General features: G+C 37.8%; 1 protein-coding gene across 2 annotated transcripts in view; it reads right to left on the bottom strand.

The window, feature by feature from the left end:
* KDM5B (lysine demethylase 5B) overlaps nucleotides 1-16,070 on the bottom strand; it is a 70,221-nt gene that overhangs the window by 39,594 nt on the left and 14,557 nt on the right. For both annotated transcript variants that reach the window (XR_009695885.1, XM_061161124.1), the window contains exon 2: nucleotides 421-498. Coding sequence is in view for 1 of the 2 variants with exons in the window: in XM_061161124.1 (XP_061017107.1) it covers nucleotides 421-498 (78 nt within the window). In the remaining variant the exon portion in view is untranslated. The remainder of the gene's footprint in view (nucleotides 1-420; nucleotides 499-16,070) is intronic.

Raw genomic sequence — 16,070 nt, 5'->3', positions numbered from 1 at the left:
AGAAGAAACACTCCCCCCTTCTCTAGAGAATTCCAGGCTATTCATTCCTCCTTGGGGAAGTAAAGTGTGTTATTAAATCTAAGTGAAGACATGCAGAAGAATGGAAGAACATCAGAGCTGGAGGATCTTTTCCATGAAACAGTTCTGAAAGCAAATGCCTTTCAAACCTAAATTCTATTGGTTGTCACCTAGATTTACAAGGATTTAAATGCATTTATTAATAGGCTAGCAATTATTGACAAAAATCTGTTTTTTAATGAAATTGGGTTTGCTGCAAAGGTTTATTGCCATTTGTTTTACTATGATTAACAATTACTAGCTATAGTTTCCCTGAAGCCACTAGATTTGCAACAAAGCCTAGTTCAAAAGAGCCCCTCTAGAATACTAGAATACAGGCAACCAGAATAATAAAGACATTACCTCCAGTTCATTCAGCCTCTGGATACGCGGGGTAAAATGAAGTTTGTCAACATCACATGCAAACGGTGGCTGCCAATCCTAAAAGAGAAGCAAAGGCTTTCATTAGAAAACTTTATAATTCTCACACTTAAGAAAACAGTTTCGAAGTCAAATCTCTGGTTAAGTAAAGTACATGTTATTTCTAATGAGTCAAACAAAATATAAAGTAGTAGTTTCTTAACCTTTTTCCACCAGAACAGCAAAACATGTATGATAACCCTCTCCAAATAAATGACACAGCCTGCACAGACCCCTCTTCACACCCTTCCAACCAGGATCGACAGATGCCATTGAAACATCACCAACTCAAGCAAAAGAGGCTCTCACTCCTCTCTTCCATAAGGATCTCTCACTTTACAAAACAGCTATGAAGTGAAGTGAAGTCGCTCAGTTGTGTCCAACTCTTTGCGACCCCCAGGACTGTAGCTTTCCAGGCTCCTCAGTCCATGGAATTTTTCAGGCATGAGTACTGAAGTGGCTTGCCAAACAGCTATAATATTAATGTCAAATTATATACAAACTGTATTTTAATATCTGTAACCTAGTAACATTAACTTTTATTAAAAAATTGAGGATAAATTCTTCCCTGGGGGAAGGAGGACTGACATCTAAAACCAATTTTAAGAATCATCCTTAACATACGTATTGATATGGGTTCTTGGAAGAACTGCTATTAGAAGAAAACAGACAAGAAGGAGAGTGTATATGAACTGTTTCCAAGTGGAAGAAACTGGAAACAACTTAAATGTTCACAGTAAGAGAATAGTTAAAAGGTGTAAGAATTACCCTGAGTTAACTAACAAGTACAGAATCAGTCTGGAACAATGAAAAGGTTCTGGAGACGGACAGCGGTGACGGTTATGGAACACTGTCAATGTACTTAATGTTACCAAACTGCACCCTAACAATGGTTTATTTTATATTATGTGCTATTTTAGTATTTCAACATAATTTTAAGACAAAAATTATACTGTTGTATAGCTCTAATAGTGGCTTCCCTGGTAGCTCAAACGGCAAAGAATCTGCCTGCAATGCAGAAGACCCAGGTTCAATCCCTGAGTCAGGAAGAACCCTTGGAAAAGGAGCCTGGCAGGCTATAGTCCATGGGGTCACAAACACACCCATAGCTCTATTTATTGACATTGAAATTTTTCCTTACATATGTTTTTTTGGAAGAAAGAAAAACAGGCTGTGTAATAGAAAAATAAAACATGGAAAGAGCAAAAAGGTTAACAGTGGTTTGTCTTTGGTAGGATGATAGATTTTTCTTTTGCTTAATTACCTATTTTAAATACAATCTGAAATATATTAAATACATTACGTAATACCTACTACTACTACTAATTTTAGATGAAGAGAACAAGTTAATACAAATGCTGGTTGCACCTGTGAGTAACAGTAAAATACTAAGCAGCTGTGATGCAGAGTACCCAGCAACGACAGCCAGCAGTGAGTGAGGGAGAAACTAAAACGTGCAAATTTGTCTTAACATTTGTAAATTTTAAAGACTATCATAAAAGACAGGGGGGAAGAGATTATTTTTATTTCAAATTTATATTGTTGGAATTTATCACTATCGACTGCTTTTAGTTTACAATTAAAACAAGATTTAGCTTTTGTGATAGAAACACTTAAGTGAAAATGCTCACCAGCAATGCCTGATTAAACGTTATGTTAAAAAGTAGATTAAATATTACAATTGTTTTAAAAAAGGAAATAAAGTAGATTACACATTGGTACAAAGCTATTTACTGCAATCCCAAAAAGAATAGGAAGGAGAAAGGAAAAAATGACAGTCCTGTTTAACAGGTCAATTACACATCAGGTCTTGAAGTGTCTAATGCTATCATACAGCCCCTTCAACAAACACCACAGCTAATGTTTAAAAGCTAGTTAAATATACTATATTGCTAACAGACTTACAAAAATACTACCTATTCCATCCTGGGTCAAAAAGATTAAAATGATTTTTGTTTACCTTGATAACTAAAGATAAGGAAAAGCAATGCGTGTGATTACATGAATACAATGTAGCAGAAGAAAATCACACTGCTTCTTAATATTCTGCAGCAGTATAATAGAAGACTTGATATTGCTCAGAGCTTTGCTCTCTACTACTTCATAAAAGCTGTAGGCTTTCTGAATTGAATTGATATGAGCTCAAGGTTAGACCAAAAATACATCAAAGATAATGTGTCAAATATGTAAGTAAATGATTAACATAATGCCCAAATGACCTGCAATTTTTATAGATTAAGATTTATGGGTAATGTATAATGATACCCTCCAATGAATCAAATATGCCTTCTATTTCCAAAACACAATGATACAGAAATTAACTTCATTGTAAGTCTACATATTAAAGTTTTCTAAATTAAGGTATGCAGTGTCTTTGTATGTATGTATCTTATTTAATTTACACTTGGTTTTAGCCTGCAACATTTTTTGAGTAAAATGAATCCTAAAAATCACACATCAAAGGGAAAACAATATGTGTTTGCCTCAGGAAGTTCACACAGTGGGTATAATATGTTTAAAACCAAAACTGTTTCCTTCACTAAATTCAGATCACTGCAAACTTTTGTCTCCTTCTCTGGTTACAAGAAATGAGATAAAATGGGATAAATGTCATTCAGTTTTGAGTCTTCCACTGTCAGGGGCAAGGTTCTACTCCAATAAAAGAACTGCATACTCTGTGCAATGCTCACTGTCATATTAGAACAAAGATATCCTCGGCAAAGTCTGGCCTCATTGAGCCATGACCTTTACATGTGGAAAAAAGCCATCAGATACACAACACTGCGAATTAACTAATCCCAAATTTTAAAAAAATTAAAAATAAAAGCCATCAGAGAAGGAAAGAGACCATAACAAAGCTTCTAAGTGAAAATTTTCAAACAGGAATCTAATCTTCAAATGTCAAACAAAGAAAATTTCCATTTAGAAACATGGTGATAATTCTTGGTTTGACAGTGAAGTATCTAAAAGATATATCATGTAAATTCAACCAAAATCTTACCCTCTACCAATAAAATGTTTCATAAAATCATGCTTTTTTCTAACATTAGAAAAGCAATTTCTACATGAACGAGGTATAGATTGCAAGGAGTTCCATATAAATTCCCTGTCAAAATTCATTTTAATTTCCTTTAAAAACTTTAAAATGTTATTCGGTATAAAAGTACAGTTATATTATTTAAAAGCTCAATTATTTTCCTGAGCATTAAAAAAATATATTCCTTGGGAAGGCAGTTAAGTAGGACAATTGAAGCTTCCAACTCCTGAGAGAGGCCTGAGAAACACCACGTAAACACTCTCCTTAGTCCCAGCACTAACCTAACAACAGTAACTTACAGCACATTTAACTCAGAAAAATGCCTGAAATGATGAACAGTGTGAAAATAACTTCCATAGAATGTTAAAGATTTTTCAAAAACACCATGAAAATTCACTTCATAGATGATCCACTATTAACAGCCACATACTTAATATACTAGAAGCTGTTTTAATGTTTCTAGAGACTGACATCATTTGAAACCTAACAATCACCAAAATGAGAAACTATACTCTACAGAGGTTACTACAAGTTAGTTCTCCGATTTCCTGCAGACAAAACCAATTAAAAATCAGCATCAAAAGCACATTTTATTAGTTTACAAAGAATAACATGAATTAAGAACCAAAGCTTTTTTCTAATTGCATATATTCTATCAAACCCACTCATCACTGAAAAAACGCACTCACAGGATTTGAATTCAATGCCAGCAGAGCTAAAACTCAGTGTTCTAAAAGCAGGTTCTTAAGTTTCTATGTTATCAACATTACCACAGAACCTCAGTGCAAATTTTAAGGATCCAAACAAAGAACTTATCTTAGAATTTTAAGGCAAGTTAGAAAAGCCTTCTGTTGAGCTGAGGTTTTAAGATTTATCAGCCTTAATGAAGATTTCAGTAACATATATATGAAATACAATTAAAGACAGTTTCTCATCCATCAAATAGTCTGTCAGTAAGATAGCCTTAAGACACCTGCACAAATGCAACAGGCAGTGTGCCGCACAGCACAATCACTATAAATTGTGAGAATAGACTTCTTACTGATGAACCCCTCAGGCGCACTGCCACTCACAATGACATTGATAGGTGTCTAGCAGGAAAGTTTTGTGACAAAGCCTTCATTCAGAGTCTTCCCAAAGCAAATACACGCTGGTGCTGCTTCTCCTTTGCTTCTTACTCCCATCGGGGCAGACCTGGCCCCAAGCACTTTAATTAGCCACCAATTTGTTCAAGTATATTTAAGATCGCCTGGCCTTAGTGAGCCACTAGTAAAAACACTTTGAGGATTTTCTTTTCAGACTATGGAACACTTTTGTATCTTAAATATGAGGCACTTAAATTGTAAATAAAATTAAGTGTATGTGGATTTTTCTGGGCAGGCTCATAGCTTTCACCAGGGTCTCAAATAGGTCTGCAACCAAACAAAGGTCCTGGGAGTATGTCTGGCTTTCCTTTAAAAATTTTGTGCTTTCAAGTTCTTATCTCACTACCCCAACCCACTTTCTTTCAGTACCTTCTCCTTTTACTTAACCAAGCATAATAATAATAAATAAAGACACCTGTTCCTCACAACATCAGCAAATACTATAGGACCGAAAAAAAACTGCAATGCACTGAAAGTCAGAAAACTAGAGTTTGCATCTCATTCTTTACCACCACTTGAGCAATCTCAACTTCTCCCTGAAGAAAGTATGAAAAATAGGACTATGTTGAGAACAGAAATTACAAATGTAAATGTTGCTTACTGTAAAGCAAAAATAAAAAGCATTACATCACACTGAGTTCTGACCGCTGAAACGTAATTTTCCTCTAGCAAAAAGTCAATGCAACCTCAACTTTCAAGAAGCATCTGACCTCAGAACTTTAACAGCCCCATCCTTTCAGCCTAACTCTAGGTGGCACATAGTTGCCAACCAGTACTTTTTATCACAGCAATTTCAACACAGGTTAATAAAGAGTTCCCTTAAATAAAGCAAATATTTTATAGTAACTATAAACAGAGTATAACCTTTAAAAAAGAAGAGAGCAAAATTTAAAAAAAAAGAAGTAATAGTGAAGATTGGTTCAAGATGGCAGAGTAGAAGGACGTGCACTTATCTCCTCCTGAGAGAACACCAAAATCCCAACTAGCTGCTGAATAACCATGGACAGGACAATGTTGGAATCCACCAAAAAAAATATACCCCACGTCCAAAAACAAAGGAGAAGCTGCAACCAGACAGGAGGAGGGGCACAATCACAATAAAATCAAATCCTATACCCACCGGGTGGGCAACAGACAAACTGGAGAACAACTAAACCACAGAAGTTCTCCCACTGTTGTGAAGGTCCTGAGCCCCCCAAGTTAGGCTTCCCAGCCTGGGGGGCCAGCAAAGGGACTGGGGATCCCCAGGGAATCTGACCTTGAAGGCCAATAGGATTTGGTTACAAGACTTCCACAGGACTAGGGGAAATAGACTCCACTCTTGAAGGGGGTGGTTTAGTTGCCAACTCGTGTCCTACTCTTTGCGACCCCAGAGATACACTGTAGCTCACCAGGCTCCTTTGTCCATGGGATTTTCCAGGCAAGAATATTGGAGTGATGAGCCATTTCCTGCACCAGGGGATCTTCCCCACCCAGGGATTGAACCTGCGTCTCCCACATTGCAGGATTCTTTATCAACTGAGCCGTCTTGTGTGCACCAGGACCCAGGGGAAAGGAGCAGTTGACCCTCAGGAGACTGAACCAGACCTACCTGCTAGTGTTGGAAGGTCTCCTGTGGAGGTGTGATCAGCAGGGGCTCGCCACAGGGATGGGGGCACTGGCAGCAGCAGCCCTGGAAGATGTCCCTTGGCATTAAGTCTTCTTGGAGGTCGCCATTAGCCCTACCATAGAGCCTATAGCATATGATAGGGTTAATGAAAATTCCCTGAGAAGGAAATGAACACCCATTCCAGTATGCTTGCCTGGAAAATAACATGGACAGAGGAGCCTGGCTGCAGCCCTTGGACTTGAAGAGTTTTGCAAAGATTGATGGAGTAACACTTTCACTTTCAGGGCCTATAGATCTCAAGGCGGGGTCGCCTCAGGCCAAACAACTAACAGGGAGGGAAGGTAACTGCCATCCATCAGCAGATAACTGGATTAAAGCTTCATAAGAAATTTTACCAAAAGGAAGGATCTTCCCTCAAAGCTCAGTGGGTAAAGAATCTGCCTGAAAGGCAGGAGACCCAGGTTCAATTCCTGGGTCGGGAAGATCCCCTGGAGAAGGAAATGGCAACCCACTCCAGTCTTCTTGCCTGGAGAATTCCATGGAAAGAGGAGCCTGGTGGTCTACAGTCCAACAGTTGGACACGACTACTGCACAATTGCACTCATCTCACACGCTAGTAAAGTAATGCTCCAAATTCTCCAAGCCAGGCTTAAGCAATACGTGAACCATGAACTTCCAGATGTTCAAGCTGGTTTTAGAAAAGGCAGAGGAACCAGAGATCAAATTGCCAATATTCGCTGGATCATCGAAAAAGCAAGAGAGTTCCAGAAAAACACCTATTTCTGCTTTATGGACTACGCCAAAGCCTTTGACTGTGTGGATCACAATAAACTGTGGAAAATTCTGAAGGAGATGAGAATATCAGACCACCTGACCTGCCTCTTGAGAAACCTGTATGCAGGTCAGGAAGCAACAGTTAGAACTGGACATGGAACAACAGACTGGTTCTAAATAGGAAGAGGAGTATGTCAAGACTGTATATTGTAACCCTGCTTATTTAACTTATATGCAGAGTACATGATGAGAAACGCTGGGCTGGATGAAGCACAAGCTGGAATCAAGATTGCCGGGAGAAATATCAATCACCTCAGATATGCAGATGACACCACCCTTATAGCAGAAAGTGAAGAGGAACTAAAAAGCCTCTTGATGAAAGTGAAAGATGAGAGTGAAAAAGTTGGCTTAAAGCTCAACGTTCAGAAAACTAAGATCATGGCATCTGGTTCCATCACTTCAAGGGAAACAGATAGGGAGACAGTGGAAACAGTGTCAGACTTTTATTTTTTTAGGCTCCAAAATCACTGCAGATGGTGACTGCAGCCATGAAATTAAAAGACACTCCTTGGAAGGAAAGTTATGACCAACCTAGATAGCATATTAAAAAGCAGAGACATTACTTTGCCAACAAAGGCCTGTCTGGTCAAGGCTATGGTTTTTCCAGTGGTCATGTATGGATGTGAGAGTTGGACTGTGAAGAAAGCTGAGCACCGAAGAATTGATGCTTTTGAACTGTGGTGTTGGAGAAGACTCTTGAGAGTCCCTTGGACTGCAAGGAGATCCAACCAGTCCATCCTAAAGGAAATCAATCAGTCCTGGGTATTCATTGGAAGGACTGATGTTGAAGCTGAAACTCCAATACTCTGGCCACCTCATGCAAAGAGTTGACTCATTGGAAAAGACCCTGATGCTGGGAGGGATTGGGGGCAGGAGGAGAAGGGGACGACAGAGGATGAGATGGCTGCAAGGCATCATTGACTCGATGGGCATGGGTTTGGGTAGACTCCAGGAGTTGGTGATGGACAGGGAGGCCTGGCGTGCTGCGATTCACGGGGTCGCAAAGAGTCGGACACAACTGAGCGACTGACCTGAACTGAAGCAACTAAACCACCACCACCACTGAAAGGAAGCCCCTGCCCGTGCAGGAGAAGACAGACTCGGGTCTGATCTCTGGGTGGGAAGATCCCCTGGAGGAGGGCATGGCAAGCCACTCCAGTATTCTTGCCTTAGAAAATCCCATGGACAGAGGAGCCTGGGGGTCTACAGTCCATGGGGTCGCAAAGAACTGGACACAACTGAGCTAACACATAGGAAAAACTAAAGAACAGAGATGAGCAATAAACTGGAAAAAACTAACAGCAGAAAAACTGAGGCAGGAGAACGGATAAGTGACCTGGAAGACAGAATGGTGGAAATCACTGCCGTAGAATAGAATATAGAAAAATGGGGGGAAAAAAATGACAGTCTCTAAGAGACCTCCAGGACATTAAACACACCAACATTTGCATTATAGGGATCCCAGAAGAAGACGAGTGCTCCCATTTCATTTAGTTTATGTTCTCTAATTTCTCTCTCTCTTTTTTTCTTTCTCAAGCCTTCATCAAGCAAAGTAGAAAAGCTTTTTATACACATATTATGTATACAAGTAGTATATAAAATATAGTTTAGAAAACTTCCGAGTTTTTGCCTAGCTTAAAAAATTATGACATTTGGAGTCTACTTGTTTGACTCAGTAAAAAAACTGTGATATAGTTCCATGTATTTTGGCATTTAGTATTCATGCTAAAAGTCTAAAAAGACAATTATTTTAGGGATTTTTTTTTTCTTAATTTGAATGAAGCTTGAAACTTCTAATCCATTTCTGAGAATATAGGGAAATACTATGTTGTTAAAAAAAAAAACAGGAAATTAATGTAATACAGTATTATTAACTAAAATACAGATTTTGTTCAAACTTCACAAAATTTTATGCTAGGGTACACTATCTTTTTAATTCTTTATTCAAGATTCCACATTGTATTTAGTTGCATTGAGCAGCTTCAGCTGCATGCAACCAATTCTGGAAAATTATCTTTTCATTTTTATTCTGTTACAAATATTTTCTAATTTTCCTTGTTTTGGCTTCTTAGATACAGCCATCATTTAAAAGTGGACATTTAATTTCCAAACACATGGGGGTTTAAAAGTATCTTTGATATTAATTTCTCACTTAAATGCCTTCTTCTCTGTAATCACCCTCTGTGGTGTTTCAGTCTTCTGACTTGATTGAGGCTTTCAATATCTAAGTCAAAGATCTCTCTTGGTAAATGTCACACTGTACTTGAAAATATGTGGGCTATTTTCAAATATCTTTTGGTACTGTGTGAAAACTGTACAAGTCTTAATTATGTTAATTAAATTGGTTCACAGTGCTTTTTTTCAAGTCTACTATATCCTTCTACTTCTCTGTATAATTCATTCTATTAATTTTTGAGTTTGACACTGAAATCCCAACTAAAAATCTTAATTTACCTACTTAGAAAAAAAAATAGCAATATATAAGTGGAAATATATGTAACTCTGTTCTATATTTTCCAAATCTCTTGTAATGCGTTATCATACCTTCATAACTTAAAAAATAAAAAAGATTAAAAAAAGAAGTTAACAGTGTATTTGGGATAGAAAAGAACTTGTTTTAACTTGAATCCTGACTAATACACATATATACATAATTATTAAATCCCTCTGTATATATACTTTGCTATTTTATACATTTAACTCAATAAAGTCAGAATAAACAATAAACAAATAAAATTAAATGGCATCACCAATGACACACATGAGTTTGAGCAAGCTCCGGGAGCTGCTGATGGACAGGGAAGCCTGACATGCTGCAGTCCATGGGGTTGCAAAGAGTTGGACACAACTGAGCGACTGAGCTGAACTGAAAATTAAATACAATAAGCAAGGGCTCTGTAGGACCCCCATCTGTATGACTTGCTCGATGCTGAGTCCTAAGGCACAGTGGGGTCTTATGCCTCCCCCATACTGTAGAGGAAATGTTAGAGAGAGGAGGCCCTCAGTCAGACTGCCCAGGTTCAAATCCTGACTCTGCTGTGTGACTTTGAACTAGATTAATCTCCTTGTGCCTTGTGTAGACGTAAAAAGAGGAAATGAGGAAGCTTAAGTAAAATAATATGGGCAAAGCCTTTAGAGAGGTACCTGGTATTTACATAGTAAATGGTAGGAAAAAATATGTTAACAATTAGGAAATGTTCATGTTGCAAAGCTTTGTTGTTTTCAGGAAGCCTAATGCAATCTTTTCTCTCTCTCTCTTTTTTTTTTGATTGGTTATGTTTAAGACAATGGCTGTGATTCTCTAATCTTCACTATAAATTTGTATAAAGAATTCATTAATACATACTACTCAAGGTCCATTAATCTTTTTTCCCCCCTGTATTCTTTCCCCAGCACTGAGATACATGCATCTTGGTTTTTGAAGCAGGACTTTCATGCTCAAAGAGCTTCCCAGGGTCCCTGGCGGTCCAGGAATCAACTCTGTGCCCAGGTTCAATGCCTGGTCAGGGAACTAAGATCCCATATACTGCGTGACATGACCAAAAAAAAAAAAAAAAACAGAGCTTCTTATCAGACTGTTTTAGGCAAATTAATTCAAGTGTAGAGGCAGTTAACAAAACTGTCTATAGAGAGGAGGTGCTATGGTGGCAATGGAATGAATTCAACTTCTGTAATGCAAAAAATAACACGTGAGGGCAAGTCTACCTATGGTTTCATGCGTGACATCAGTATTTTTTTTATACTGACAAAGCCATTTTCTGTATGACCACTATGTAAAATTTCCTGACTGCATATTCTCTTCTGGGACAAAGGCTAAGGAATACAATAGGTTTAAAATATACTTTTTCCCCTAATACAAAAGTACTCAGACTTATTACTGAAATTTCAGAAAAAAACATAAAGAAAAAAATCAGCCATAATTGTAGAGAAAAATGTGCTACATTTTGGTATACACCCTTCCAGTGTTTTTTCTAAGATGCTCATTTTCATAATTTCAAACCCTCCCCCAAAAAATTACATTTCATTTTACTTATTACTATACTGTCAACATTAATATTTCATTATACTGGCACTTTAATAATTTCTTAGTATTGGACATTGAGGTTATTTCCTTTACTTTTCAATGTTAATTATCATAAACAAAACATTTATACCTTCTAGGAAGCTTCTTTCAGCTTCATTCAAGGATCACATTTTACACACTGCTGAGTACAGGAAAAAATAAATCAATGTGATCACAGGAACCACAAGTGCCTGCCTGAGACCACTTTTTATGAATGACAGTGAGTTCTGTAACAGAGAAGCATAAAAATAAGGAAGAATTTAAAATGAAAACTACCTTCACAGAACAGTGCTGTGGATATTCAATAAATGTTACTGACAAGTAAAGTCTAATTAGGAAAATGAATTTTAAATGTCTCTATAAAGATAAGATTAAAAATATAAGATAAAAAAACTTCTCACTGCTAAAAACTTGTCAATGAAGAAAACTTGGTGACAAGTATTTGAAAACAATATTTCAGTAAAACACATCATGCCCCTTACTCAGACAGGGGCACGGTGTCAAGTGCACACTGGAGCAGAGGGCTCACTTTAGTTAGGGTGAGAGCAAACACTCCCACAGATTTAGCGTTTAACATTTCCACAGACAAAAGGAAGGACTGCGAGAATAAATGGCTCCTGAAAAGAAAAGAAAAAAAAGTTGCTGATATATCCAGTCAGTCCTCCTCTAAATTGTCAAGGTCATCCAAACCAAGAAACCTGAAAAACTGCCACAGCTAAGAGGAGCCCAAAAAGACCTGACAAGTAAATGTGATGTGATGTCCCAGATGAAATTCTGGAACAGAAGATATTAGATAAAACCGAAGTTCACCTGTGTTTGTTCATGGATTTATATTAACAAATGTGTCATACTAACAGTTCATTGACAGAATGTTGATAAAGGGGGAAGGAACTAGGTGAGGAGGTTCTCAAACGACCTATCTTCTCAATTTTTCTGTAAATTTAAAATAGTTAAAAAATTCAATTAAGAAATAATTTGGATCAATTTTCATCTTATATTTCAAACTCCTGACTCCAAAAGAGAACTGTTAAAAAGCAAAACACAATCATATCTTTAATATAAGAATTTTAAACTTAATGACAAAATGAGACCAAACAGGCCCACTTCAATAGTTGTTACCAGTTATGTGAGAAAATCTATTGTTTGCCTTTTTTTTTTTGTTTTTAATTTTTGTTTAAATTTTGTTTGCCTTTTGAAAACACTTTATTTAAAATTTTTTTCCAAACCCTCTGATTTTATAATTGCCTCTTCAAAGGTTGAGCACAAAGAGAAACCACTTCTGCATAGACCCTACATTTATTCCTATTGAGTCAAGCCTTTGCAAAAGTAAGTTCCTTTTTTTTTACCACTGCAACTCTCAAATTTTTGGCCTTAAGTGGGGTCCAAAATCACTGCAGACAATGACTGCAGCCATGAAATTAAAAGACACTTGCTCCTTGGAAGGAAAGCTATGACAAACTTACAAAGTGTATTAAAAACCAGAGACATCACTTTGCCAACAAAGGTCTGGATAGTCAAAGTTATGGTGGTTCCTTCCAGTAGTCATGTAAGAATGTAAGAGCTGGCCCACAAAGAAGGCTGAGCGCCAAAGAATTGATGCTTTCAAACTGTGGTGCTGGAGAAGATTCTTGAGAGTCCCTTGGACAGCAAGGAGATCAAATTAGTCAATCCTAAAGGAAATCAACCCTGAATATTCATTGCAAAGTCTGATGCTGAAGTCGAAGCTCCAATACTTTGGCCACCTGATGCCTGGAGACCCCGATGCTGGGAAAGACAAAAGGGCCTGAGGAGGAGGGGGTGACAGAGGATGAGATGGTTGGATGGCACCAGACTCAATGGACATGAGTTTGAGTAAACTCGGGGAGATGGTGAAGGACAGGGAAGCCTGATGTGCTGCAGTCTGTGGGGTCAGAGTTGGACACAACTGAGTGAATGAACAACAAAAACAACCCCTTTAAACTCTTAAAAATTGAGGACCTCAAAGAGTTTTATTTTAGATAGGTTCTATTCATTTTTGTTGCATCAGAAATTAAGATATTTAAACAAATTCATTTAATAATAAGCAAAGAATCTGGTGAGAAGTTTTCTTTTGCCAATCTCTTTAATGCCTACCTTAATAGAAGTAAGCTGGATTTTCATATTTTATGCTATCAATCTGTTGTAGTATATGTTGTTTCGGTTAACGTATATAAAAAAAGCTGGCCACAGTTCATTTAGTTGAAAAGAAGTTCCCCTGAACCTGCTGAAAAGGTCCAGTGAACTCTCCAAGAGTCCTCAGTCCAAACCTTGGAAACAATCACCCAAACAGACCCCTAGAGGGGTCCCCCTTCAGTCTGTCCAGATTTTAAAAGCAGTCCTTTAAGTGTCTTCTCCATCCACTAACAACGATTTCTTGACCTATCAGTGTAATGCCAGTATTTTTAGAAAAGGTACATGGCAACCCATCTCCCCTAAAGTCCTAACACCAAAAAGATCCCGAAAACACCAAAGCAATCATTTGCAAATATACATGGTTGTTGTTGTTGTTGTTGTTTTTTTAATATATGTGGTTTTTAATAGTTGTACTAAGTAAATAAGTACCAAGAGATAAAAATTTCTGTTAAAATTACAACTGCTATAGATAGGGCTTAGTAAAAAAGCCAGTTTTCAGTTTTACACAACTTCTTGCTTAAAATAACATGTTTTAATTTCTGAATAAAAAATATTTGGAAGGAAAAGCACTGTTTCTATGGACCATCTCTTAGTAAATGAAAATACATCAGAAAAAAAAATAGACACATATGGTATTTAGTTATTAAGCACTAGTCTCAGTAAGTTCCTTTTTCAACACTTTTAATAAAACTTGGAAATAATACTCTGCATTTACAAAGGCCTCTAATGCCTTAAATTTATTATTGTTAAAGCCATTATGAAAATATAAAACAATCCTCCCATTAATACTGCTTTTCAAAGACAGTTTCCTCCCAGGTCCCTCTGTAGGAACAAGCTAAGTACAAAAACGCCCTTGATAGGTAACTACCAAGTTATCTGGAGCAATTCATACAGATTTTTGGCACGTCCCAAAAGTCTCATAAAGCCTATAATGGAAGCATCCTTTTTAAAATTCACTAAGAAAGATCCTCAGCTCAGTTCAGTCACTCAGTTGCAACGTCTGACTGTGACCCCATGGGCTGCAGCACGCCAGACTTCCCTGTCCATCACCAACTCCATGAGCTTACTCAAAACTCATGTCCATTGAATTGGTGATGCCATCCAACCATCTCATCCTCTCTTGTCCCCTTCTCCTGCCTTCAATCTTTCCCAGCATCAGGGTCTTTTCCAAGAGTCAGTTCCTCACATCAGGTGGCCAAAGTATTGAAGTTTCAACTTCAGCATCAGTCCTTCCAATGAATATTCAGGACTGATTTCCTTTAGGATGGACTGCTTGGATCAACTTGAAGTCCAAGGGACTCTCAAGAATCTTCTCCAACACCACAGTTCAAAAGCATCAATTCTTCGGTGCTCAGCTTTCTTTACAGTTCAACTCTCCCATCCATACATGACTACTGGAAAAACCATAGCTTTGACTAGATGGATCTTTGTCAGCAAAGTAATGTCTCTGCTTTTTAATATGCTGTTTATTTTCGTCATAGCTTTTCTTCCAAGGAGCAAGCGTCTTTTAATTTCATGGTTGCAGTCACTGTCTGCAGTGATTTTGGAGCCCAAGAAAATAAAGTCTCTCACTGTTTCCATTGTTTCCCTATCTATTTGCCATGAAGTGATGGGACTGGATGCCATGATCTTAGTTTCTTGAATGTTGAGTTTTAAGACAACTTTTCCACTCTCCTCTTTCACTTTCATCAAGAGCTTATTTAGTCCTTCACTTTCTGCCATTAAGTGTGGTGTTACCTGTGTATCTGAGTTTATTGATATTTCTCTCGGCAATCTACATTACAGCTTATGATACATCCAGCCCAGTATTTTGCATGACGTACTCTGCATATAAGTTAAATAAGCGGGGTGACAATATACAGCCATGACGTACTCCTCTCCCAATTTGGACCAGTCTGTTGTTCCATGTCCGGTTCTAACTGTTTCTTCTTGACCTGCATACAGATTTCTCAGGAGGTAGATATGGTGGTCTGGTATTCCCATCTCTTGAAAAATTTTCCACAGTTTGTTGTGATCCACAGTCAAAGGCTTTAGCATAGTCAATAAAATGGAAGTAAATGTTTTTCTAGAACTCTCTTGCTTGTTTGATGATCCAGCGGATGTTGGCAATTTGATCTCTGGCTCCTGTGCCTTTTCTAAATCCAGCTTGAACATCCCGAAGTTCATGGCTCAAGTACTGCTGAAGCCTGGCTTGGAGAATTTTGAGCGTTACTTTGCTAGCGTGTGAGATGAGTGCAATTGTGCTAGTAGTTTGAACACTCCTTGACATTGCCTTTCTTTGGGATTGGAATGAAAGCTAACCTTTTCCAGTAATGTGGCCACAGTTGAGTTTTCCAAATTTGCTGGCATATGGAGTGAAGTACTTTCACAGTATTATGTTTTAGGATTTGAAATACCTCAGCTGGAATTCCATCACCTCCACTAGCTTTGTTCATAGTGATGCTTCCTAAGGCCCACTTGACTTCACATTCCAGAATGTCTGGCTCTAGGTGAGTGATCACACCATCATGGTTATCTGGGTCATGAAGATCTTTTTTGTATAGTTCTTCTGTGTATTCTTGGAGAAGAAAATGGCAACCCACTCCAGTATTCTTGCTTGGAGAATCCCATGGACAGAGGAGCCTGGTGGGTTACAGTCCACAGGGCCGCAAAGAGTCGGACACGACTGAGTGACTACACACTCTGTGTATTCTTGTCATCTCTTCTTAATATCTTCAGCTTCTGTTAGGTCCATACTATTTCTGTCCTTTATTG

Source organism: Dama dama, chromosome 14, assembly GCF_033118175.1.
Source record: "Dama dama isolate Ldn47 chromosome 14, ASM3311817v1, whole genome shotgun sequence".
In the NCBI taxonomy this organism is placed as follows: domain Eukaryota; kingdom Metazoa; phylum Chordata; class Mammalia; order Artiodactyla; family Cervidae; genus Dama; species Dama dama.
Note: the sequence above shows the minus strand (reverse complement) of the source record. Positions and strands in the feature narration are given on the sequence as shown.